The 26,738-nt window shown below is 45.0% G+C and overlaps 3 protein-coding genes across 11 annotated transcripts; all 3 read left to right on the plus strand.

The window, feature by feature from the left end:
• The first annotated feature begins 173 nt into the window (after positions 1-173).
• On the plus strand, positions 174-1,605 carry LOC6544646. Its single transcript, XM_026977007.1, has 2 exons — positions 174-677; positions 748-1,605. Exons 1-2 carry the CDS (start codon positions 675-677, stop codon positions 1,429-1,431), a joined length of 687 nt encoding a protein of 228 aa, XP_026832808.1. The 5' UTR covers positions 174-674; the 3' UTR covers positions 1,432-1,605.
• A 1,805-nt stretch (positions 1,606-3,410) lies between these two features.
• Positions 3,411-6,785, plus strand: LOC6544647 (putative ATP-dependent RNA helicase BoYb). The gene has a single exon (XM_001973746.3). It carries the CDS (start codon positions 3,498-3,500, stop codon positions 6,768-6,770), a length of 3,273 nt encoding a protein of 1,090 aa, XP_001973782.1. The 5' UTR covers positions 3,411-3,497; the 3' UTR covers positions 6,771-6,785.
• Positions 6,786-11,448: 4,663 nt separating this feature from the next.
• Positions 11,449-23,623, plus strand: LOC6544648 (myb-like protein AA). Of its 9 annotated transcripts, none has more exons than XM_015158705.2 (4): positions 11,449-11,568; positions 12,878-13,280; positions 13,951-14,962; positions 23,443-23,623. In XM_015158705.2, exons 2-3 carry the CDS (start codon positions 12,973-12,975, stop codon positions 14,924-14,926), a joined length of 1,284 nt encoding a protein of 427 aa, XP_015014191.1. In that variant the 5' UTR covers positions 11,449-11,568; positions 12,878-12,972; the 3' UTR covers positions 14,927-14,962; positions 23,443-23,623. The 9 variants fall into 9 exon arrangements, with proteins under 9 accessions (XP_015014191.1, XP_026833384.1, XP_026833385.1 ...); XM_026977583.1 differs by having other exon boundaries at positions 12,883-13,280; XM_026977584.1 differs by having other exon boundaries at positions 11,449-11,561; positions 12,883-13,280.
• Positions 23,624-26,738: the final 3,115 nt, after the last annotated feature.

Consider the following 26,738-nt stretch of genomic DNA (forward strand, 5'->3'; position numbering starts at 1 on the left):
ATTAAAGCATTACGCCTATTAAAGCTATATTAGGCAACACGATTGTTTGTCCGAGCAAGCCGTAGATGACTTGTACTTGAGGAGACGGGAATCGGGAAACGAATCTGCAAATAGTGTCCAAGGTCAGCTTTCAAGAGCTTTGCCGAAATTCTATTTTCAACTGGCGCAGAACTTGTGGAGTGGCAGGCCGATGGCGGCTTGGGATCTCATGCAGGAGAACGCTGAAAGATCCATACATAGACCCGCTCTTGGTTAGCGCAAGGCTCTTCCACATTAGCTCCATCGAGCACTTACGAGTCATCGCCGACGCACGAATGGACACTTCACTTCGTAAACCAGATCCAAAAATAATTGCGCTCAAGTGCGTGGTCGATGCGGATCGACAAATCCGGCAACCAAAGACCAGAGTCGCTGTCATCGGCTAAGTGGTTAATAGAGTTTGTTGTTGCTTTTGACGAGCTCTCGACTCGGCGGCTATGATTTCATCTCGGCTGAGTTAAACCTGCCACAGAGATTGGTAGTGGAAACTGTATTCCAGCAGGCCTGCCACGGTCCGGCTATAAAGACGCGGCCGAATTGGAGCAAGACATCATTGGGTTCAGTACTAGCGACACAGAAACATCTTCAGTCAGTTCGAATAGTTCTTTAATCAACTACAGAACTAAAGCTTCAGAATGGTGAGCTGGACTTCGCCCGTCCTCAAATATATTAATATATTCATATTATGTATATATTTTATATTTACAGAAACTCTTCACCGCCGTCCTTACCATCTGCCTAGTGGCCTTTGCGGCCGCCCAGTCCGCAGATCCCGCTGCCGCACTGGAGCCTTCCTCCGAGTACCTGCCCCCCGTCGGCGAGGCGGAGGCCGCCCAGCTGTCGGAGAACGGATATAAGTACAGGACCGTGCGCCGGCTTAAGCTGCGCCACCGCCGCGAGGTACCTAACCAGGAATACCTTCCTCCGGTGGAGAACGCACCTAGCCAGGAGTACCTGCCGCCCCTAGATGCCGCCGCCATTGGGGACACCAAGGTCGCCGACGACGGCTATCGCTACAAGACCGTGCGCAAGCTTAAGTTCCGTGCCCGTCACCGCCGCGACGTCTCCGAAATCGCTGAGCCCAGCAGCGAGTACCTCCCACCCGTGCAGGTCGAGCTCGCCCCCGAGCTGAAAACCGTTCTGGGTGATGATGGCTACAAGTACAAGACAGTGCGCCGGCTCAAGTTCCGTCGCCACCGCCGCGAGGCTGCCGCCGACGAGGCTGCCGCCGAGTCCGCCCCCAACGGAGAGTACCTGCCCCCCGCCGAGGCCGCCCCCGCCGCCCCCGCTGCTGAGGCCGAGCCAAAGGCCGCTGAGGAGGGCACTGAGCTGGCCAAGGACGGCTACCGCTACAAGACTGTGCGCCGTCTGCGATACCGCTACCGCCACTAGGCCTGCAATTCGAACCTAGACACATTGAGCCAAATTGATCCTGAGAGTACATGCAAGAAGTAGAGTCGAGCGGGCCTCGTCCATTCGACTGACTTCTCTTTTTTTGACTTTTTGCCCTTCCCAATACTTATTCATTCAGTTGTCCCAGCATATGGAATAATAAAATTTATTCACAAAAAACCAGCGCAGTTCTCCAACATATTTCCTTACGAGCCGCCAGCGTAGAGCTCTGAGATCCCACATGGGCTCCAAATTACCGTACTCTCCAAGCTGCATATTAAATAATAGCATTCGTATGGGAAAAAAGCGCCGACTAGGAGCTAAAATTGAATGGAAACCAATGGCCAAGTAATGGGCAAAACGCAAGCGGAAAAACGATTGGCCTTCGCCAAGAGGGCAAAATTCTATTTTTCAAATTAAGTGTGCCTTTTTGGAGGCACAAGGAGCGGCCGGAACGGAGGCACTTTGAGTTCAACGACTTCTCGACTCTTGCTCGACTGGGCTGGCATCTTTTTACGGTCAACTTTTCGTAATATTATTTTGCATTTATTTGCACAAAGTTGATTTTTCTCTGATTTCTCTGGTTTCTCTGTTTTCTTTGGTTGGCTTTGCGGACTGCCAAATTACAATATTGTAGCGGTCCTAGCCGTTGCTCCTGGTACTAGGTGCTTGGCTCTTGGTCCTTGTCTGGTGGCCCAGAGCCAGGGAAGGACCGAAAGCAGCTGCAAAAGAGTAAATAAAACATTTTTTGTGCTCCAAACACAAAGTTTCGTAATTGAGCGCTTGACTTTTGCTAGCTGGCCGTGTCCAAAAAGGTCATCAACGAGCTCAGGTTCAGTAAGAGATCGAAATGAGCTTCCCAGGGGATTGTTGGGGAGAACTATCAGACATGGTATATTAAAAACCTTTTTTCGGCTAGTATTCACTTTTTAATTTATAAAATGAAGTTGAGCCCTAGCTCACACATGCCAGAAAAAAATTATTCAAGTCAAGTACCCAATTTAACCCCAATTAAAGATATGAGAAAACTTTTATGTTTTATGATACCGACACATTGATTTTTTAACTGGTTTTGAACCACCTTCAAGCCATCGGAGGTTTTCGCAACCCACCGATTTTCATATCCGGTACTGCTAGATTAAAGGGGTATCTATGTTTGTGGTGAAGTAGGAGACTGGTAAAAGGTGCCTGCTTATAGAAATCGTCAATGGTTAAATTTATATATTTTTGTATAATATTTATAATATTTTAATTATAATATTATATATTTGCTCTAAACTGTAGCTTACCTTAAAAATACCAAAAGTCCGATACAATTTAAAAAAATAATTGTGCCACAATTCGAAATCTATGATATTAGGAACAAGCTTTAACATACATTTTTAATAATAATGTAAGTTCAGCGGTTCAAAACCTTATTACTCATCCAGCGATCAAATGTATTGCAAAGGAAACACGAAACAGAGCTTAGCTATTCAGAGATTATATATTTCTGAGAACTCTTTCTGATGAAAAAAAAGAACACTATGTTGTCCATTATTTTCCATTTATTTTGCATAAATTTTTTCCTATTTTTTTTAATATTCCTTTAACAGCTGTACAATAAAGTGGACCGTGGACACGGGACACGGGACACGGGACCTTACATACTGCATGCAATGGAAAAAAGACTTTTATGGCACATTTAAGCAGATAGCTTTAAAACTGGGAGACTAGTTTGTTTCGAAACGGCAGTTGATAGCGTTCAAGAATATATGAATACGGATATACCCTTCACTGCTTTGCAAAATGAAGAACGCCAATCAAACATGATGTTTTGGATGTATTGCATTTGGCATCGAAAAGCAGTTTGATACCAGGATTTTAAGAAAGGTGAAGAAATAATCAAAGTTGGAAAATATTTAAATTGGGAAATTTACACTAATAAGCAGTGATTTACTGTAGCCGACGACCAAAATGGCGATCGAAAGCTTATCGATAAGTTATCGGATTCCAGCTGATTTCATGCTTTTCAAGAACTCCAGAAAAGTGCAGTCATATTTTCGGTAATATTCCAAGGAAAGACGATGAGAATCAGCGATGAAAATGGGGCCAACATTATGGAGAACTTCGAAAACACATGGCAGAGAATCACCACCAGCACTTCTTCGAGCAGCAGAGACGCGGACTACGAGACTGCCGACACGTATTGCGCCCAGGATGCCCTCCGGCCTCTGGTGGCCACCAACTGTTCCGAGTATGCGGTGGCCTATGCAAACTGCGAGTTACGTCCGGCTCGTCGATTTGCGGAGGTTTTTCTGCTGCCGCACATCCTGGAAACGATGAGGAATTTGGGCCTGAACCGGTTGCTCCGACTGCAGAGCTACACATGGCCACACTTGGCCGGAGGATCCGAGCACGGGGCGATGATTGTAGGGGCTCCAGGCAGCGGTCGCACCTTTGCTTATGTACCATCTGTTTGCCATGCCGTTTCCAGGACTTTAATGGAATGTACATACCAGCGCAAGGACGTGGAGCACAATTTCTGTCAACTGGATCAGTATGGCCCCATAGCCTTGATACTCGTGCCTGATTTGCGACGCGTTCACCAGGTGAGTGCCATGTGTCAAGCCCTGCTGCACAAGGCGCAGAAGAAAGACTGCCTTACACTGACCCTCAATGTTTCCTCCACGAAAAGTTCCCAGTTCTTCCTGAAGCTTTTGAACGGAGTTGGTTGCCTGGTTGCCACTCCTGCTCAGCTGGTATGGTTTTGGCAAGAGGCCCCTGGCCTAATGCGCTTTCCCTGCCTGCAGTTCCTAGTGTACGACGACGTGGACCTGATGTCCAAGGAGCAGCTACTGGGCGCCCAGCAGGTGCTGCATAAGATCCTCCCTCTGACACACTCTCCCCAAGTGGTAATGGTTTCAAAGTCATATTGTCCCAAACTGATGTCCGAACTAAGAGCGGTCAACGATAAACCGGCTCTTGTATTCGGAGATCTACTGGAGGCGGCTCTTTACGGCGGAACACGTATACGAATTTCCATAGTTCGCTCAGAAGATAAAGTTAATGCAGTGGTCCAAATGCTGCAGCAGTGTTCTCCCGAGGAGTACCGTACGATTATTTTCTGCATCGACGACAGTGACATGCAGTGTCTTGTGGCAGCTCTGGAAGATAGGAACTACCGATGTCTGCCTTACTACCAGACTGCGGACTTGGGGGTTTTGAAGCAGGTCCATAGCTGGCAGGCACGAAGTCATGGTGTCATACTGCTGTGCACGGACAACTGCCCGGAGCTGGACATCCGAGATGCGCACACCCTAATCCATCACAGTATGAGTCAGTCGTGGAGCACGTTTAAATTAAGACACCTCAAAATATCCAACAATCTGCGTAATATCGTGGAATCTACAGCACCCATTGTGAAGATGCCAATTAATTCTCTGGTGCTCCTTGACGATAACAATCACCGTCAATTGCCGCGTCTCGTAGACTTTCTTCAGCTGCACAAAAAAGTGGACTGCCGCTTAGTGGAGTTGGCCAAACGGATTCGGCAGGAGTTGGACAAAGGCAGGAGCGACCATCATGCGTTGTGCGACCAAATCCTTCTGCTGGGAAAGTGCTACAATCCTGCATGCGAGAGTCGTCATAACCGATCCCACTTCGACAGGAGGCCTGATTACTTGCCCGCGTCCGGAGATGTCAAGGTTCAGCTGGTCAAGGTTTACTCGCCGACACATTTTTGTGTTCGCTTACTTGAACACCTACCGCTCAACGGCACCTGGCAGATGATGCAATACTCGGCTGTGCAGGAGTTTCGCCTGCAGCTGATGCAGAGCAAGGAGCCCCGTCGATACTGGCCACCTGTTGCCGGAGCAATTTGTATGTACCACACCACATTGACAAAAGAGCGGGTTCGCGTCCTGAAGGTGGCGACTATCAAAAACCCTAATATAGTTCAATCCGATTTGATGGTTGAGCTTCAGGCCCTAGATGTTGACACGCGAATCTTCTCTACCAATTGTGGAAAACTGTTTGAGTGTCCGGAGGAGCTGCAGCACAAGGTGCCGTTGGCCTGCGATCTGCGGCTTCATGGCTGGGTGCCTTATTCCGGGGAGCACAGCTGGACTGAAGAAGACTGTCGCACTGTGAATTACATTCTTAACCAACTTGCAAAGGATCACTTCCTCCAGACCAAAATACATTTCGTCGCCGCAGGAACTTTGTTTGTCCAGGATCTGGTGGTCATGGTGTATGCGGATAAATTTAAGGCGCATGTGCGGCATCTAAGCGTAGCACGGTGTCTTGTTGAAAACACCTTGGCCAAAAGATGTGAGCATGCTGCCGAATTGATCAGGAAATTTTTTGTGGAAGTGTTAATAGAAGAAGATATAGATAAGAACGTTCAGGACTCCAAGGCAAAAGCGAATAGCAAACCAAATAATAAAGTTAAAGATGCGATGACTGTTCAACCGGTCCAGATGCAAAGTCAGCCCGCTTTAAGCGGAAGGTGTCTGCGACTGGCCAATATTGCTCACGAGTCGGGCAAGGAGAACGAGCTGCATCAGGACGTGCAAGAAAGACGATATAGAACCTCGGACGCACCTCACCAAACCATCGAATCTGCCCGGCCACAATCCAATGAAGACGGATTTGCCCAGCTGTACGAGTGTATCATGAAATGCGCCTCTCTGCAGCTAGAAGATAAGAGCGAATGGTCGAAGAATTCAGACCATATAGACAGAGATCCATATGAATTCCTTAAGAGCGCTTCTACAGATAATCGCAAGCCGAAGACAGCCATGGATGCTACACCATCGACTTTGCTATCGCCCGACCATGCCCAGGAGAAGACTCCATTACTCCTACCCCTTACTAATGTAGCGCGTCCGTCCGTGACCTACTATCAGACCATGACTACCTTAGAGTTACAGGTGTTTCTGCCAGAAGATGACCAAGTCTACCAGGCGTTACTGCTTGAAGCACAGTTGTTCTTCAGGGCCATCTCCAAGTCCGCGGATCTAATACTGCAGTTTATTATGACGCTCAGATTTCCATACAGCACAATGAGTCACCACATCCGCGGACGCACCGTGTACATAAGTGTCATAAAGGTGCTGGCCATTATCGATCCTTTGGCATTTGGCGAGTATCGATTTCTCAAGCCCAATCACGATATGTTCGATAAGGTGGATCACCACCATTTGGAGACAAAAACCCGATTGGTTCGTTTCCTGGAGGATATGGATTATGCAAAGCAACATTTTGAGGCGCAGGAAAAGGGTGATTCTAGTGAGGATGAAGAAGGGAATATGGAAGGGATTGAGCGTCCAGACTGCCATAAAATATGGGACACATAATCAGAAACTAACAGAAAAGCGATTTGGGCATTTAGAACCATTGTATTTGTATTTGGCCAGGTTGATACTGAACCAAATAACAATAAATCACAATCACAAAATGTTATATCTCTTAAAATCGTTTTATTTTTAAGTCAGGCAAGCTTGTGGTAAAAAAGAAAAGTAAAAAGCATGAAAATTATAAAAACCTTAATATATGTTAAATTAAAAATCGTGTGCTGTTGAGTTGTTGCCTTTTGTTCACGCAGTTCAGCTGCATATTTACCTCAAAAAAAATTGGGAGATTTTTTTATAAATATACATTTGACTTATACGCAAGGGTATAAAGGCTTGTCTACGTTTTTTCCTCTGTTGACGCACTCCACAAAGTGACGAAGTGCTCTAGAACATATACATATGTATATAGTATATACACTAAGAAAGGAACATCTCCTCTGGTTGTCAGATCTTTACGAGTGATATATGTATACATACATCCAAGTTCAAAGAATTAAGGGATTAAATACCAAAATCTTTAAAAAATATTATATGGTTAAGGAAAAGGAAAGGTAAAAACGTGAAAGTAAACAATTTAACAAATTGGGGCCACTGAAAAGTTCTGGTTCAAAATACTCATTCATTGATACATCATTTGTTACAATCAGATGCTTTAAAAGATATCCTTAAAACATAGTTTTGGTGAACTTTTAAAAATGATAATTTTTGAAGGTTTGGTGGTATGTTTGTTGGTCTGCAACATAACGTAGTTTCTACATTTCAATAGAAATTGGATTGCTTTAAACACACTGCATTTTAAAAGCCAAGCGCAAAATCATTTTTCTTCGCAAATTAGATCTCGACATGAAAAAGGTAGAATATGCTGGGCATTCATATTTTAGTGATGCCTAATTCCATCGATTATGGTAAAAATATTATGGCCACGCCCATTGTCTTTAAGCCGTCTAAAATATACATTTTTTAAATATTCCTTTTTTTATATTTTGTGAAGCGCGCAAATGTAAAAAAATGTTTGGTCATAAAGGTATATATCAGTATTTTTTAAAATATTTTTCCTTGTGTGGGAGTTAAAGTCATCTGATTTCCAATTGATACTGACAAGCTGCTGCGACCAATACCTCCTGGATAAGAATTTTCATTTGATGTTTGTTCACTATTTTAGTGAACGCCCGCCCCGGAAATTTATTTCATTTCCCAAGCTCTTTTGGCAGGTCCAATTAGCAGCGATTGGCCAAAAAGCAGCAGCTGCAGGAGCACACAGGCGCAGACAAAGTCAAACACACAAAAACCCAGATGTTGAAACTTTCTGCCCAAACGGAAACTTATGAAATATTTAAAATTATGGCTGTACCTGACCTGTGAAAAACCGCCTAGCAGCTTGACCCAGGTCCGGGCTTTTCTTAAAATTTAGCATATAGCATTTGCCATTTGCGTCTTTGCGTTTGCGGCAAAGCAATTCAAAGCCGAGACAGACAAATTGAGGTGAAGTACTTAAGGCAAAAGCGGCTTGAATCCGTCCGCCTCGTAAGCCGATGCCGGGCCACCGGGTGCTTAGAGAACACCTGGAGGTCGCATTCCGGTACCAGTGGCTCACAATTTGTTGGTTATCTGCTTTGTCTGAGATTTTCTCGCCGACTTTCCCATTTTCTACTTCCATCGCTATCAATTTGCCCTTAGGTTCCATTAAAAATCCATTTACAAAAAATATCTTCATCGACTTACTCCGGCTAATCTACACTGGACTGGTGAGGCATACGATTGACGCTTAGCCAAATAAATCGGGTAACACAGGAGCCCGTTTGCAATAATAAGCTCTTTATGCTTGTTTCTATACTCCTTACTCGTGGAGTATACTAGATTCGTTGAAAAGAATGTAACAGATAGACGGAAGCGTGTTCGACTCGATAAAGTATATATTATATATTCTTGATAAAGATGTCCGCCCGTCCGTTCGAACGTCGAGATCTCGGGAACTGTGAAAGTTAGAAGGCTGTATGATTAGGAATGCAAATTTTCGTGACACCTATGTATGTATGTTGGCAATAGCATGTCGTATATAGCATATCGTTAGCCACGCCCTCTCTAACTTCCGAAAGGCGTCTACTACTAATGACCTTTGCATCACAGAGAGGACTTCCCTACTTTACAGGTAGCATTTTAACTCTTGGGAAATTAAATAAGTTAGTAAATATATAGATAGTGAAGAAAAATGATTTTCAATTTCTGGGCTATAAGTTCGTTTTAAAATTGACATAAGACATAGGACTTATCATAACCAACTTATCAACACTTATAGTTTGGGGGTAGTTAAAGCATTTGTATACCTGTTACTCGTATAGTAAAAGGGTATAATAGATTCGTTGAAAAGTATGTAAAGGGCAGAAGGAAACGTTTCCGACCCTATAAAATATATATATTCTTGGCCAGGGTCAATAGCGGAGTCTATCTGGCTATGTCCGTCTGTCCGTATGTCCGTATGAACGCCTCGATCTCAGGAACTACAAAAGCTATAATGTTGAGATTAAGCATGCAGCTTCCAGAGACATAGCGCAGCGCAAATGTTGCCCAAACTTTTGAAATATATTGTGATATTTTTTCATTTCATATCTTTTAAAATTTTATAGACAACAAACTTTTTGCCAAGCCCACTTACCGTCCAAAACTGTCGCGCCCACTTTTACACAATTTTTTGATATTTTTTTATTTTTTTTAATAGTCTTGTAAATGTTTAATTTGCCAAAAATGTCGCGTCCACTTTTAAAATTTTTTTGATATTTTTCATTTTTTTATTAATCTTGTAAATGTTCAATTTGCCAAAAATCGTTTTGCCATGCCCACTTACCGCCCACGAACCGCTTAAAATTGTAACGTCCACACTTTTGAAAAATTTTTACAGTTTTTGTATTATTTTCCCCCCAATTTCTACCAATATTTCGGAAAATGTTGAAATTTCTCGTTCGCACTTCCACTAGCTGAGTAACGGGTATCTGATAGTCGGGGAATTCGACTATATCACTCCATCATGATTTTATTTAATTTTGTATACAATGACAAACTAAACTGAAATGGCAAATAGATCAATATCAGTAGATAAGTAGAACAACATGAATGCTTTTCACCGCGAAAAACGATAGCGAATGTTTCCCTGGTTGAACTCGCCCTACCCAGCTGATCTTATCGCTTAGCTCAATCTGTCACGCCCGGGACATGCTGTTGCCTATCCGAAAATATTTGTGTGCCACAGATTACATTGCAGTAATGGATTTCATTTGAGCTGTGGACCGCGTTCGACTCAATTGCAGATTCATCAGCGCCGAGAACGCATACTGATACTGATAAATCGAATCAGAATCAGACAGAGCGGTGTGCTGAGTTCTGCTGAAAAAGGAAAGGGAGAGCGAAAACGCGGTATGCCTGTGTTGGTGCGATTGATAAATACGAGTGCGTTCTTAAAGCTTATTTTTCAGATGACCAAGCGGGAGACAACAACGAGTAAACAAGAGCAACAGCAACAGCAACAGCGGGCAATAAAGTTGATTGCAGCAGTGGCAAATTGAATATTTGCCACCGCGCGCGCGTGTGTGTGTGTGTGTGTGTGTGCAGCCCTTGTGTTTGTGTTTGTTCGCATTGTTAAATGTCCGCACCAGCAGAGCAGCGAAATGGGATGATATATGCCGAATGGCGAGCAAGCAGAGCGAGTGGCTACCATTGTTAATCCGCAGTCCGCTCTCTGTGCCCCTCGCCGCCGCCCTCGCATGCTCAGCTTGCTACCAAAACTCGACTTCAACCCTTGCTCTCTGGGACTCTCATTTTCAAGCTGTTGCTTTTGCCTCAGCTCAGCGTTCAATTGTTGCCCTGCGATTTAGGGCTCTCTGCCGAGCGCTGCCAATGCTGAGTGCAATCCGTTAATTATTTATTCGGCTAGTGGTAAACAAATACCGCTCACAAGCCACTTAGTACTATCACTCTTGGATTACTCACTCGGCACGGCGCGGCGATAACGTGCCACTGCCACAAACGGAACCGCAACGGCGATAAATACTCGTACTTTCCACAGCGAAAATAACACTGCCTTACAAAACTAGAAATTCTGTGACTGAGGCTCATACACATTTTATTTATACACCACTATACGTTATTTATTTAAGAGTTGAACAGAATATTTATAATTATAATTATAATTTTTATGTAATGATTTTCATTGAATGGTATATGTGGAATGTATGGTACATATGACTTATATTTTTCTGCGGCAAATGACACCTTCCCCTATTAGAATCCGTTACTCCGCCAAGTTGTTTTTAAGAAAACGACATTTAAACTATTCTATAACTTTGAATAGCGCTATCTGTGGTTCTCTGGTCTGAGCTAGGGATATGTCTTATCTTTTCCTACATATTTGCCAAAAGAAATCTGTTTCCGTTTCATACATAAAAAGTTTTATAGTACATAAAAAGTGTATGCAACGAACACGAAATTGGCACTTTCAGATTGGGTTGTGTAGTGTAATTAAGCATTGGATTGACAGCCTCCGATTGTTTACATCAGCGTAGGCGGCACAGCAACAACAACAACAGCATCCTCCGCTCTCTTTTCTCTCCCGTGCTTGCGCTCTGGCGCGGAGGAGAAAAGAAAAGCGCTATTCACTCACTTTCGCTCTCTGGCCGGCTCTCTTTGTTCTGCTGCGCCAATTTGCAAGAAAACTAAGTTGGTTTGCTGTGCAGTTGTGAAAATCGACGAGGAGAGCAGCGGCGCACTCTCCGCAAGGAAGCTGCCAAGCCAACGAACGGCCAAGTGAGAGGTGACAAGTGAAAAGTGGCAAGTGGCAAGTGGAAGTACCAAAATATGACAGTGTCACTAGTACTAATCGCAAGTTAGCTGCTCGTTTGGCTGCAGATTTTCGTCGAAGCTCGCTATTCGTGTTGGTTTTTGTTGTTTTCGCCTCTCTCGACTGCCCGCTTAGGCAGTGTGTGTATACATATACGCGCTTGCACACTGGCAACAGGGCCGGGCGTGTGTATGAGTGTGGTTAATTTTGCCGTGTTGCCGAACATCTGTATCTGTATCTGTGGCAGCCAATAGTTGTGGCAAGGCCCTCGAGCAACTCGCAACTCGCAACACAACCCATAACAACAGCATCCCCAATAAGTGGCAGCAACTGCGCCGCATAGCAGAGCACCAACGGCCGAATTTGTTGTTAATTGAAATAAATTGAAATAAATTCCCCGACTTTGCTGCTCATATTGTTAATAAAGAGTAGCCGGAGCGGCGCAACAGCGAATCAGAATCAGCAGCAGTAAACAAAACTGTGAGCAAAAGTGGTTTTAGTTCCATGCCAGCCGTCAAACGATTTCGTGTGCAAACGACGAAGTACCAGAACATCTCAGGAATTCCCAGCGAATAATGTGAATAATGTTGGTATCACAAGCAATTCGTGGCAGTAACGAAAAAGAGCACAGGCGTTTATTTATAGCCGCCAGTGTGCTTCCATTAGTGAGTGTGTGGCGTGCTGTGCAATTCAAATGAGTTCGAGCTGCAACCGAAGAGAACGAGGCGTCCTACCAATACCAATCCTTGTACAGTATAATTCCCTCCACCATCAGATAGCTCGCAGATCCACAGTAGCAGCTAAAATCCCTCGATCGTCCCGCGGAATCGTATGTAAATACTTTCCCGCCGACTCAGATTCCCAGAACGCCAATGTTTACACTATTCGATTATTGTTTAGCTAACAGCCTCTTATGCGAACTTCAACTTGTATACAAGTGAAATACATACATATTAATTGGCGGTGGGCTGGGGCTTGGGGTATTGTTGGGTCTGCTATATGCATATTTAATTTGTCCCCTCTGTTGTCTCAGACTCGGTGGAACCCCTACTCCCAAAAATCAATTGCATTCTAGTGTGCGTATGCGATTTCAAAAACAAATACCACACCTCCTGCTGGGGTCACTGCACTCAAGGTGCGTGGGTGCGTGACCCATCACTTTTGAACCCCTAAGCACCCACCCACCCAAGAAAGGCGCCGAAAAGTATGCAACCATCATGGCGACCAACCGCATAAGCTATTTTAACGATTTTCTCACTTCATTTCCATACTTACTTTGCAGCGCAGCATCCGGTGACACAGCAGGACATGCGCAGTGGCCTTTTTGGTAGTTGCAATTTGGCCAACAGCGACTGAAAGAGCAGAGAGCGGACGACCATGGCCTTTTCCCGCCACAACATCGAGAAGCGCCGACTCATCGAGCTCGTGCGACTCAACCCTATCCTCTGGGACTGCCGCCTGCCGCACTACAAGCGCTCGGACAAGCGAAAGGCCATCAAATGGAACGAGCTGGGGCGGCTGTTCAACGTCAATGGGGAGCGGGTGCAGCGTACGTTTACTTCGCTCCGCGAGATCTTCCGTCGCGAGCTGAACCACGAGAAGATGCTGGGCACCACGCGCTTTAAGTCCAAGTGGGAATACTACGATGCCATGGCCTTCCTCAAGGAGGTCATTCGGGAGCGCAAGTAAGACGATGTTTGACCTGCCCTAAGCTATTAGCTTATCAGAAGTGCTTGGGGTTCAACTGGTAACCTTCCTCCAATGTCCATTTTGCACATTCCTGTTATTCGACGAAATCGTGTTTGTGTTTTATACTACACGTTGTGATACGAGGGATATTAAGTTTTAGTTAGAGCATACGCGTTAGATTTCTTTTTTTTTCTTTACAAAAGTGAGTAGTTTTTCCGATTTAAATTGCAGAAAATGTTCAAAAAAATTCGGAGAGTGGTGGTCACAAAATATATTATATCTATACATATATACCAAATATGTAATTAATTTGGTCTGTTCCAAAAGAAATCTTTTCAGATTCAACATTTAGATTTTGACTTTACACGATTTTTAAGTTGTTATTGTAATTAGTGAGCATGATTAGTGTAGGGGAGTAAGAAAATAAATGTCTAGAGAGTCTACATGATTTTGTACAGCTCCTTGTATAAATTTACATCGATTTTATGCATATAGTTATGTTATCTGTACAACTTATCGTACTAATTTGAAGTCGTTTTAGGTGGTCCACAACTCTCAGAACCAAATATTTATTAGCTATCTGTAGCATAGAACAGGCAAGGATGAAATGTTTGCCAGTGAACCTGCATTATTTTAAGCTATCTGCTAACACATGTACCTTTTCAGATCCCGCGAGCGCGTCAAACACGGGTCTTTGGATCCCGCCCCAGTGACCACAGGCAGCAACAACAACAACAACAACAACAACAATAGCAGCAACAACAACAGCAGCAGTACGGGCCTCGACGAATACCAGTACTTTGCTCCCAGCGACCCCAACAACCCGAACAATCAGCCCCAGCCGCAGCCCGATCGAAAGAGTAGTCAGCCAGTCACTTCGACCAGTCTAAGTCTCAGTCTTAGTCAGTTGCCAGCTGCCCTGCAGCAGCAGGCTCAGCACCTCCAAGCCCTACAGTTGCAACCAGACGTGACGCTGACCTCCCTGCAGAAACAACCTCTGGCCACTTCGCTCTCCATTACCACACCCGTGCCCTTAGCACAAACCTCGCCCGCCCAGGTGTTGTCCAGCTCGCGCTCCTGCAGCTCTTCGCCCTCCATCTACATAAAGGACGAGCCGTGCTCTCCGGTGGGGGGTTGCCCGGAAGAAGGGATGCCCGGAAATGGGCAGGAGGTGACGCGGAAGAAGCTGGCCACAATTCGTCCGCAGACCAAACAGCAACTTAAAGCGCGTCTGCAGCTGCCCACGCCCCAAAACTCATCCTCGTACGCTACGTCGCCGCCCCATTTGATCATCAATGCCAACAACGAGCTTATTGACACCGACGCCGGCGACCTGGAGGAGGATCTGGACGACTTCGACGAGGACGACGACGTGACCGGACACTGCTCACCAATCGTCGGTCAGTCGGACATGATGGGTGCTGACGGCAGACTCTCGGTCGGCAGCATTTATATCGGAGAGGGTGGCGACTGTGGAAGGGGTCTGGGTAGAGCCCAAGCTCAAGCGCGACACGTGCCCACCTCCAGGGAGCTGCTCTACATGAAATTCGGTGACTTTCTTGCCGCCAGATTGAACACTTTGCATGAGACTGTAGCTAATGAGCTGATGAACAAGATGCTGCTGCTAATCGCAGAGAAGTGAGGAATGCGGGAACCGATGTCGCCTCCAAAATGATAGGTAAGCGCACTCAAAACATACATATTTAATACCCAGTTATCAAACAAAAACAAGTAAGGAGGCCAACCTAGGCAAACTTATGATTTATACCCATTATCCGTCCAATTTCGTTCGAGGTTTAATAATATATTGTCAGAAAACGTGTTAGCCGAATTAGAAAACTTTTAGATCAGAAACAAGAAATGTACAGTTTGTATACCCATTACTCGTAGAGTAAAGGAATATACTAGATTCGTTGAAAAGTATGCAACAGGTAGAGCGAAAAGTTTTCGACCATATAAAGTATATATATTCTTGATCATGAGTCGATCTGGCTGAAAATTGCCACGCCCACACTTTTGGAAAATGCTTTGATATTTTTATTGGTCTATCAATCTATTTAATATCTATGATATTAAATTGGTCTAAATTTCTATCGATTTCCAAAAAAACGGTTTGCCTCGCACACTCTAATACCTACAGTTTTGAAAAATGTGTTTAAATTTGTTCTTTGTTTTTTATTTGTCTTTCCAATTTTAAATCGATATTCTTGCAACGCCCACTCTAGCGCCCTAAAACTGCCACGCACTCATTATATTTTTGTTCTTGTTTTTTTTTGGTATTTTTTTTATTTGTTTTGCCAATTTCTAACGATATTCCAAAAAAATATTTAATTTTCTCGTTTGCACTCCCACTAACTGAGTAACGGGTATCTGGTAGCCGAGAAACTCTACTATTCCTTTTCTTGTATTTTGCACTAGTTGAGTAAACGGTATCTAAAAGTAGAATACATCGACTATTATTTCACTCTTGCTACGCTTACTTTAATATGTTAAGGCTAACAATTTTATAGAAATAAGTGTGTTAACGCATTTAACATTGTTGAGCTTGTTTCCTTCTGGGAAAAGAATGTTATCATCAATTGCAATATGTTGCATGTTGTTTCTTTGGTGCTTGTGCCAGAAATTCTTGAACAACGTGGCTCGCTGCACAAATTTATTGCTCTGACCAATTTATTCAGCAACACACACATACTTAAATTTCGAGTTTTATTTACACAGCAAATACCAGGACCATAAAAAAGTTTTAATTTCCAGACACTGCAGCCCGCTGAAGTGGCCCCCAGACATTCACACGGACAGAATGGCCCAGAACGATGCAAGTTTGGAGATTTGAGAGCATTTCACGCATAAATAAAATGCCTAGCACCATGGCAAATGGCAATTCGCATCCATCAATTTCCCAGAGGGCCGAAAGCGGACTCACTACGCACAATGAGCCAGAAATAAGAATTAGAACAAAAGGGCCCAGCTAGCGTTGCCTTTTGGCTTGAATTCGGACTTGTGTATGGCCACATTTACCCATTGCCGAGTGTCTGTTTACAAAAAAGCACAGTTTTTCTTAGTATGGGCCAGCGAAACACCCTGTGTGTGCATTACAAGCCTTAAATGGTTATCTAAAATTTTGATATGCATTGATTTTGAGTAAGCATCTTGGTAAGCACTGCGTTCTCGTGGTTTTCAGTAGATGAATACCTACCATCACATGGTATGGACTCTTACATTCCACAATGAGAGTAGTTGCAAATTAAGACTGCAGGATCAACGCATCCGCCCTCAACTGTATCTGCATCTGAATCTGTATCTAGTAACCCCAACTGTGTGAATGGTTTAGCACTCGGCACTTCAAAGCGTCGCAGTCATGGGGCCTGTGTGTTTACGATTTTGTAGTATTTATGGTGCGACGCCTTTGGTGTGTGCTTTTTGGTTTGCATTGCGGCTTCAGCTCCCCTCAGCTCCCTTCAGCTCCCTTCTCCGGTCCAGGACTTTACGCGCTGCCACCCTTTCTGCATTCAAAGCCCGTTCGCCCACTCTTATCTACGATTTGGCTAAGTCGCTTTACGACCAAGGGGCTGTGGTCGGGAGCGGCGCAGACATTCGCTGGCACAGTGGGTGGTTTGTCCGACCTCTTAGGGATAGTTACAGCAAGTTTGTTGGCACTTACAACATTATAAATTTGCCTTAAATTATAGTTTTATGGGTACAGCTGAGGGCGCGACGGGCTAAAAAGCTACTTTTGATCCGAAATGAGCATTAAACGGGCTGTAGTGGCAGCATCGCCACCAGCGGCTGATGCTTCCAGTTTTGAAGTATTTTTCGGGGATCGATAAATTTAACACAACTGACATCTCTATCACAATGTGTACTGCCCCCACGTGCAACTCATCCCTGCCGTTCCACGCACTGTTATCTCAGCCCTGCGAGTTTCGCAGTAAATACCCATAACATTTCCTTGTCTAGATACCAAGGAGCGACTCCTAAATGGATTTTTGTCTGCACCCCGGCTGGCAGGCTGAGTCCTGGCATTCAAGTGCCAGCCTGCCAAATTTCCCAAACACTCTTCGCACTTCCACAATCCCCTTTGAATTTCCGCTCAAAAATCAATTCTCTTTTGGTTACAATGTCTGAGGAAGCTGATGTACGAATTCCATGCCTCCTCCAGATCCTCAGCTCCTCCAGCTCCTTCACTTCCACTAATCCCTTTCCATCCTGCGGTGTATGGCCCAGAGTTGCGACCTAGGCGACCTAGTCAATGTGGCAAGTTTAAATAGCAGCGTTAAAAAGTATTGCATACCCTGCGGCTCGCGTTCCCCTTTACACATAAAATGCATATGCAAGTTAATGTTTACAATAGTCGTAAAAGTTTAATGGATTTTCCAGCCACTGCGCGGTGCAAGGGTGTAAACGGCGGCTTAGGATCGTAACTTTCGAAATCAGTTTTTTTCGAAGGGGCGTACCCGCTGTGTGAAGTGATGGGCGTAAAAGCGTGTGTGTGTGTGTGTGTGTGTGTGTGTGTGGAGGCTGGGGGCTTTTATCGAAATGCTACGCCCGTCAACGCGGAGCCCAACTTTTGCCACTGTTTGTATAATCAAAATGCATTTATTTGATTAATATGCAGCCATGGTAGTCCCGGCTTTCAGCTTTCCCGAAACATAAAGAGTAACATTTGTTGGTTTAATTTTAGGGATTTGCCTTGTTTTCCTATTGACTTTAACACTTCTCGCCTCATGTTCCCATGCTCGTGTCGGGTATACAATGATTTTGGTGTACTACTATTTTGTGGCTGGCAACGGATAAACACTGAGGTGAGCTCGCCACTGCTGGGCTTTTCGAGATACACGTTCCCAATGAAGTGGCAAAACTAATTCATTAGGTTAGAACAGCAAACTGCAATTGACAAATTATGGAATCCGAAACCGAACTAAGCATGGCCAGATTTTCACATACATGTATAATATACAGATACTCGTACATTGTATAATTTGCAAGCGCATCAAACGAGTTTCTGCAGTGATTGAATGCATTTCATTCCGGTCGAGTCCATCCATCATCCATCATCTAATGAAATGCATACGCCAATACATAACATGAATAACTTGAATTGTACGGCCATGCCCAAATTGAAAAGGCGACAAAAACGGGGCAGTCCAGGCCAAACCACAGAGCCAATAACAATAGCATTAGCAATTGCCGCCGAAACTGCAGTTGCCAGATGCAGTCATCAGGAGCATATGTGCAAGTAGAGAAGCAAGTTCGATATCTGGCAACAGAAGCTGCGGCGTCCAGGAAGTGACCTGAATGGTGATCGAATGCCAGATACCCCATATTTACTCGCACGCCCATGCACATCCAATATTTCACTCATTGTTCTGCCAGTCCCATCATCGAATTTACGTACATAATTTATTGGCTGGCAACTTCCTCCGTTCGTCAGACGCCCGTCCCGGTCCGGAACACCCCGTTGGTCCTGGGAAATTGGTAAATCCAACTACTCAGTGTGCAACAATGCTGGTACGTAGGGAGCGTGGCCAGAAGGAGGCCGAGCCGATGACAATGCCTGCGCCAGAGCACATGTCGATGGCTATAACTATGAGCAGTATCAATATTGACAGCCATTAATATGGCATTTTATGCAATAAGCTGAGACATTGATAGAAGGCTGCAAGTGGGAGGCCGGGGGCAGTCTGGGGTCTGGGACTTGCTCCGTCTCCTGCCAGTGCTGTATTTTTAATGAGCACCAGTGCAGGAGGCGCCTTGCTCCAGCTTCCGCTGCTGCCTGGTGCTCGGTGCCTGCTGGCTGATGACTGCGAAGTGCTTTCGTCTGCGATTGGAAATTTGCTAGCCAGCAGGAGAGAGCAGTTAATTTGAGAGGTAGCGGAAGACCAAGCGGAAACGTCAAGTCACTCACGACCCACGACCCACGACCCACGACCCATGACTCGTCTTGGCTGCCGATGTCCCCAGGCTCCTTGGTATTAATGGCCGCAGGACATGTCAAAGGAACAGGAACTGAGTCGGGCTGCGACTCTAGCTCGACGTGCACTGACTGCAATCATAAAACTCTGCAGTGGCCCTCTGCGTGTCACATCTCCAGCTAGTTATTGTCCGGCCCGCGCCCACCCTTATCGCATTAGATTCCCCAGGACTATCTTGCATATCAATCGGGCATAAAATCGACGCCAGCTGGCGCCAGATTGCACAAAGGGCGCAGCCAAAATAATCGCTGGGATTTTATCGCAGGTTTACTGTTCGCATTTGCCTAGCCAGGCGGCAAGGTAATACTTTAAATTAATAATTTTGATTGCCTCATGGACTTGCAGCGAAGTTTCCCAGCCTCTGTTGCTTAAGTTTTTCTCAAAATATTATCATTAGGGCTGAAACTTGTCTCTTTGACGCTGCTTTGACAATCAGGGGGCTGCGCAGGTGTTTCTGCTGCAAAGTTTTGAGTGCTAATTAGCTGATAAATAAGGCAAAAGGTTGAAACATAGTTTTAGGTCCAAGAACTGAACGGCAATGTGCCTATCAGCCGACTTTAACTAGGCCTACAATCGCTAATTAAGCCAAACAGTTTAGGTGCTTTATCGCTGCACTTTTTCTCAACCCATGATTGACGGATTTTGAATTGTGTCGAATCGAAAAAGGCAAGAGAAGAGAAAATGGAAGAAAATGCAAAAGCAAATATTTGATCAAATGCCTATAACTCTGGGAAAGCTTTATTGATTTTATTTGTCTGGGTGGCCAGCGAGTAATGAATAATTTTCCAAAAATGAAAAACAATTTTTCTTTTAATAATTTTTTTTTTTTTAATGGTGAAATTTTGACTGTTGAACTTAGCAAAAGTCTGCTATCTTTACATATATGTACTAGTATATAAATATTACGATGTTGATAAATAGTTCCTAGTAACTCTGTCTTCAGCTGTATGAAAATACAGATAATACCTACATCTTTAGATAGATTGAAATGAATTTACTGAAATCCTTGCAGGCAGTACTTTCTTTTTACTATTACCATGGTACCTTTTCAGTAATCTTCACTGTACAGCGTCTGAAATGTGAGCGACGGGAATCCCTACAGACATTGACTTGGAAGATTGCTTATTCGGAGTTACGCAATTATTTACCACTAAATGGTGAGACCAGCGAGGGGAAATAGACTAATTACATTAGCTGCCAGAACAATTTGTCTCCGCACTCAATCAAAATAATGTTCAACAATAATGCAGACTTCTGCTGTTTAGCTCCTCAGCTCGAAAGCTCGGCAATCTGGCCCACAAATCACCACAAAACATGTTGACAGCACACGGAGCAGACTATGCCTCCAGGTTTGCACCGACTCTTAAGAATGATGTGGGAGGGTCCTGGTTCAGTGCCTATGCATTTCCCTAATGAAATGCAAAGAAAAGCAAACGAGCTTCGGTCCAGCAATATTTCAGCCTGTTCCGAGGGCTCGAGGTATCCGTTGTGCGATAGGCAATGCAAATTTGAGTAGAGCTCTTGTCGGAACTACTTGTTTTTGCGGTAGTGAGTGGTAATTAAATATTAGTTTTCTCCTGCAGCTATTTGCTTTGATTAATGGCTAACAGAAAAGAATGGGGCAGCTGGTTTTGAATACTCAGAAACTGCGCTTTCATTTGTTTTGAACTGACGGCTGATGGGCTCGCAAACCAAATCAGTATCAGTATCTTCAGCTAAACAAATCTAAATTGGATATACCTTTAGGATTATTCGGTTCAACTAAGGGACAGACTAGAAAAGCTTACCGCGAAGGAGATATTTGAGGTGTCCCGTGATCCTGGGTCACCGCGCCGCCGACGCCTCAAATCGGTGGCATTGTTACTTTCCCACGCTGGGTGCAACCGCATATTCACTTTGCATATTGACACGTCTCCTGGTCTGCATGAGTAATTTATTATTTTGCAGGCCAAGTCCCAGGGCGTCAGTCCGGAAGCCCAGGCTGGAAGCCTTGCGTGCCAACGGTCAGTGGGACACATTACCACATCATTACGAGACCGCAGGGAAGAACTTGGGCTCCAAAAGGGCCAGCAGCTGCAGTTCCGGGCAAGGAGATAGCGGACAAAAAGCTTCTATCGAATTACGAATGCATAAACACAGGGAGCGACAAAATGGCAGCATAGCAGTGGATACAGGGGTCGGCTAAAGGATTTCAGATGCACCACAGCGTCATTAAGTCTGGTTGTGATAGCCAAGGCGTCAACTTAATGTCCAGCCAGGGAATAACGCTGTCATCCGTCGCCGGCCTCGCAAAGGTCCCCAAAATTATCAAAAAATATCCAAATGGGGGAGGTTGGTGGCCAAAATGGATTGCGCCTTTGCGGTTGTGTTAAGTTGATTTCCCGCACGTCTGCCTCAGGCCCTGACCTCATGCCCTTGCTCTGCATTTTCACATAACTCTGCCCGGGGGCTTCCAAGATGTCCAACACCAATTATGCGTTCGGCTCCACTGCAGCCCCGCTCTGCTCCTGCCTACGTTGTATTCATAAACAGACGCTCCCTGCTGTCAATGCTGTAGTCATCCCACCCATTCCATCCATTCCACCCATTGCACTCATCATCCTCGTCATCCTCATCACCCCCATTGTCTGATGGTGATCATCATTTTCAGCCTCCTGGCAGGGGGCGTGTGCCACGCCCTTCTGCCGACCCAAACACCACCCAAATACCCCTCCCCTTGAGGTGTGATGTAAATTATACGCTTTTGCGTTTAGCCTCCAACCTCGAAGTCTGGTCCAGCCCCAGTGGATCCCATTCTCCTGGTCTGCAGTTTGATGTTTTGCGGTTGTGTTGACATAGCCATCGCTTCAGAAATGAGCAGCCCGGTGAAGTGGCCTCCCAGGTGCTCAGCTTTATTATTTAAAGTACGCTTTGAGCCTGGAGCCTGTCCATTATGCCTCTGACATGTTATGGTCCTGCGTTTTGCGGTTTCCAGCCAATTAATGAGAATTTCGCACTGCGAGCATCGAAAGATGGACATTGTTGGGAAAGACAAATGGCAAATGGCCTTTCATGCTCGACAACGGCCTGCAAAGGATGGCCCTCGGGCTGGTTGTACTGGGAAAAATTCCCAGTTAGGTTCTTCTTAATATTAAGCCTGTATTTACTTTAAATACCTAAGGCCATTATAGCCAATAGTCAAGGCACAGTGAATGCAAGGCGAGACTGAAATAGGTTTCTCACTCGGAGCAAACTTACCCTAGACCTACCAGACCTTAACTTTTCATTAGCTGCAATTTCTATATCCTCAAAGAGCTGGAACTCGATAGTTTCACACCGCAAAGTGGTTGTTGCTGCTGCCGGTGGGGAGCCACTTTGTCAATTGTTATGTTATTGGTTTCGACATTTTGCAAATAGCTTATTTAGCAATGCGTAAAATCCACACGCTCTCTTGCCAGTTCATCCTGCCCCGACCATCCTGCGGGTCTCTTTTTGCCGAGACCACACACACGTCAAGGAGCAGGATACTCTGTATTCCGTACTCCTTTGCCGCCGCCTCCCTGGCTCCGCTGGTCCATAGACATTTTTTGCCTTGCTGCGTTGTTGTAAACTCCAAGTTAACAACGTGTCAAGCGGTTAGGACCCCCCTCCTCGCACTACTTCATCAGAAGTTGGCCCTATCTCCGCCGGGTGGAATGGGTGGGGTCAAAAGGATTCTGAAGCCGAAGCAGGTGCGTTCCAATGTCTCCAATTCGCTACCCCAATAGTAGGAAGAGCCTCAATTCAATGCGATTTCGCCATTTGCACCTACCCCGAATCTTCCCATTTCCCCTGCTCATTTTTTTCCTGCTCTCATCTGTCCACAGAATAATATTTGCTTTTCATTCTGTGTCATTTCCTCCTAGTCCTCGTTTTTATAAGGCGCCTAATTGCCTGCTGCACTCCGCAGCCTCTTTGACCCTCTGTCAAACTGGAGCTATTCGAGCGTGGTCATAAACTTTTACTGCTAATATTTTCGGAGGCTTTTTAATTAGGCGAATGGTCGTAAAAATTGATTTATAGCCCATGATGGGAATCGTTAATTGGGGGCTTTCCGATGGGTAAAGGGCTCTAACGCGGAGTAACTTTGCGGAGTAGCCATTCCACTCATTTCTGAACTACCTTAACAATGTCCGGCTTAATGTATTACTTTTTTGTCTCGTTGCAGCTCCCATCACCAAGGCGACTTCGTGCTAGAAGCGCATTAGGTAGCGCAAATCAAGTCTGTACTATGTGCCATACGAGTATAAGCAACTTTAAAGCGTATAATAGTCTATTATTAAAATAAATGGAATAGTCTGTAAATCAAAACGGTTCAAAAAATGCGACAAATAAAACTACACAACTCCGAGCTCAAGGCTTACATTTACAAATTTAATATCATTCCTCCCGTTCTGCGTTCCCAGCCTGAGTAGGCTGGCAGTCCGCCAGCTTTTATGGTTTTAAGTGAGTGGAAGGTGGAAGGTGGAAGGTCGGCAAAGTTCGACTCGCCCGGCCACTAAACGGTTGAACTTTATGCAAATTAAGCAGCTCCCCAGAGTCTTCAACCAAAAAGCGATTAAACGTCATTAGCATTATAGTACCATTCTACTTTCGCGCTTTAACCGGCTTTCCCTGGAACACGAACACACCTTTCTGGCTCACAGGACTCCTGACCAGCTCAATCTGTCTGTCTGTCTGTCCGTCGGTCTGAAGTGTCTGGATGGATGGGCAGCTATTCATCTTGATGGCAAAAACAAAAACAACATGCCGAAACGATTGCACTTCCGTTTTAATTGTAATTAAAGCGATTATTACAGCGGTGTACTGCCGTTTTTGCTTTTTTGCGTTTGAGCTCGGCTTCCAATTTCCAATTTTCCTTCTTAGCTTCTTGGGACCGGGGGACCGTCAGCTTAGTTTCAATTTTAAAATCCCGTCAACTTTTTCTATTTGCCAGCACGAGTTTGGCTATCGGGCCTAAGGGCTTTTGGTGTAACTGGGCCGAGCTCGAAACTATTACGTGTTGCAGAAAAGTCTTTCTCACTTGTTTTGCGGATGTACCTTGGAGAAAAGGTCGTTCTGTGGCTGATGAGCATCTTGGCCGAAATGGCCGACATATCTTCCATCGGACTCGCATTGATTCGGCATCCGCTCCAACCCGGAACGCAGAGATGTTACGTGAGACCTCTAATTTGATATCTGCGAATGCCAGGAGAAGGCAACTTCATTTCGCGCAGAAGTCGGCATACTTAATACGGCGTTTTCAGTGCGCACTTAAGGCTTCCACTTCCATCCATTTGGAAATCCGGACTGCAGGATTCCAGCAACTTTATCCAAACTCAAAAGCCCCTGGTTGGTCTAATTTGTATAACGATATTTCCCAACAGAGTTAAGTAGCAAAACTCACTTCGCATAATTACGGAATGGTGTCGGGGTGGGAAGGGCTGCTGAAAAAGTGTAATTAGTGGTGTAAAATTAGTGTTATCCTGAAGAGAAGACGAAAAGCGGCACGAGCAGATCGGAGTGCAGAGCAACTCGTAAGTGAAATGAAACACACACCCTGCTAGTTTTTCACTGTGAGCTCGTATCTGTTGATGTGTGAATGCCACTCGCGGATGCCTCGCCACCTGCAAAAAATACCTCATCAGTACCACAGCAGGAGCGGCCCCATGTTCAAACTTGCCACCCAAAGCAAAGGTCGATGCCTCGCTGCAGTGGCGTGGTAGAGGGGGCTCGTTTGAGCCTTTGGAACAAAAAATAAATAAAGGGCTTTTACTATTTTACTAATTTATTTCGTAGTAATCCACTGGAAATGGGCGAGCCAGCCCCCTTCGACTGCCGCAGGCTTTGGCAATGCCATACCGCTTACCGCTAGCTGCAATAGGTTTTTGGGTCAACAGCGTCGTCTACGTCTACACTCGGGTTGCGTTCGCGTAGATGTGGCTTTTTATGAACTGTTAAAATTCCAATTAGTGCTGATTGTTCGGATTTACCGGAAAGCGAACGTTGCGTGTGAGCTTTGCCAGTCCTTAAGGGGCCGTGCTTTAATATCCTTGCACCCCCTATTGGCTCCCAAGGGTCAAATCAGAGGAAAGGACGCGCAGCGGCCTGGCTCGCGAGTCAAGTATTATTTCAGTCGATAATTGGTGCACTTCACTGCATCCGGTGAAAACTGCAATATTGTTCCAGCCGGACCAACAAATCCAGAAAACAATATTTCTGCGAGTTAAATTGTAATTTAGGAAAAACGAGCATTATATTTGGCTCTGCAGAATTTAAAGAGTAACGAGTGCGAGGAAACTGGCTTGAAAGCAAGAAGCCTTCTTTATAAAGTCCCCTCTATTAAACTAAACTTAAGTTATCCAGTAATTGTAAGATCTGCTGGCCTCATTTGCTTTTAATTATCATACCATTTCAAAATCAATATTTTCTAAGCACAAATGAATTTTAAAACAAATGTTTGTTTGGACAAATGCGTTGTTAATGGCCTTAAAGGATTGGTTATTAAAAATTATTAAACGTGAAACATTATTAAACTATTAAACAAGAGAGTTACGAGTTCCCCAAATTTCAGATACTTTCAGCTAGTGGAAGTGCAAACAAAAAATGTTAACATGCACAAATGTCTAAGCACAAATGAATTTTAAAATAAATAAATTAACGGGTAACGGGTATAATAAACCATTATGGATTGGCATTTCCCTTTTTGGGGTATCCGCAAGTGCCGTACTCGATTTTTGCATCCCCTTCCGGTTTTGGCTTGGCTTGTTATATTATTTCTGTTGTTGCATGTGTCAACGCCCATGTCCAATGCATAAGACTTGTCTGGGGGAACCTTTTGGCGGCACTGGCATTTTTACGACCCCAGCGTGCACATACACATGAGCCCAGTCCGGGAATGGCTGCTCGACCATTCCTCGTTCACCCGAACCCGGCATCCTGCCACCGCGCATCTCGATATCCTCTCGACGTGAGATATCGGATGGCTCCCGATGCAAGCGTGCCTGTGGCTCCTCCAGCGCTTCGCCCGACATATGAATGCCTGTTAAATATTTATGAGTATTGAAATGTTGCCTCGATGCATATTATAACAAATGAAACGTCAATTTCATGCGAAAAATGCAAACAGAACTGACATCCCCAGGATGGCTGATGTAGGCCTGCCCCACCAGCCGGAAAAGGAGCTGGAGCTGGAGCTGAAGCTGGAGCTGGGCTTCCGGGCAGCTCTTTGCGAACCCGAATGCATTCAGTGCCTAGGCGAAATAAGCTGCAGTTGGGGCATTGGACCTCGCCTGGCACGTGACAGGCCAACGACCGAAGGGCAAGAGGGTGTCCATCTCGTTCGGATCCTGCGACTCCTCATTGCGGCGTCCTTCGGTTTCTGCACAATTTCATTATGGAATTTCATGCACGGCCCTGAGGACTGCAGCACATTCAATTTGGGAGCTCAAGTGTAGTTCGTCCACATAAAACACAAAATTCATG

The sequence above is a fragment of the Drosophila erecta genome, unplaced genomic scaffold, assembly GCF_003286155.1.
Source record: "Drosophila erecta strain 14021-0224.00,06,07 unplaced genomic scaffold, DereRS2 tig00000021-arrow-pilon, whole genome shotgun sequence".
In the NCBI taxonomy this organism is placed as follows: Eukaryota; Metazoa; Arthropoda; class Insecta; order Diptera; family Drosophilidae; genus Drosophila; species Drosophila erecta.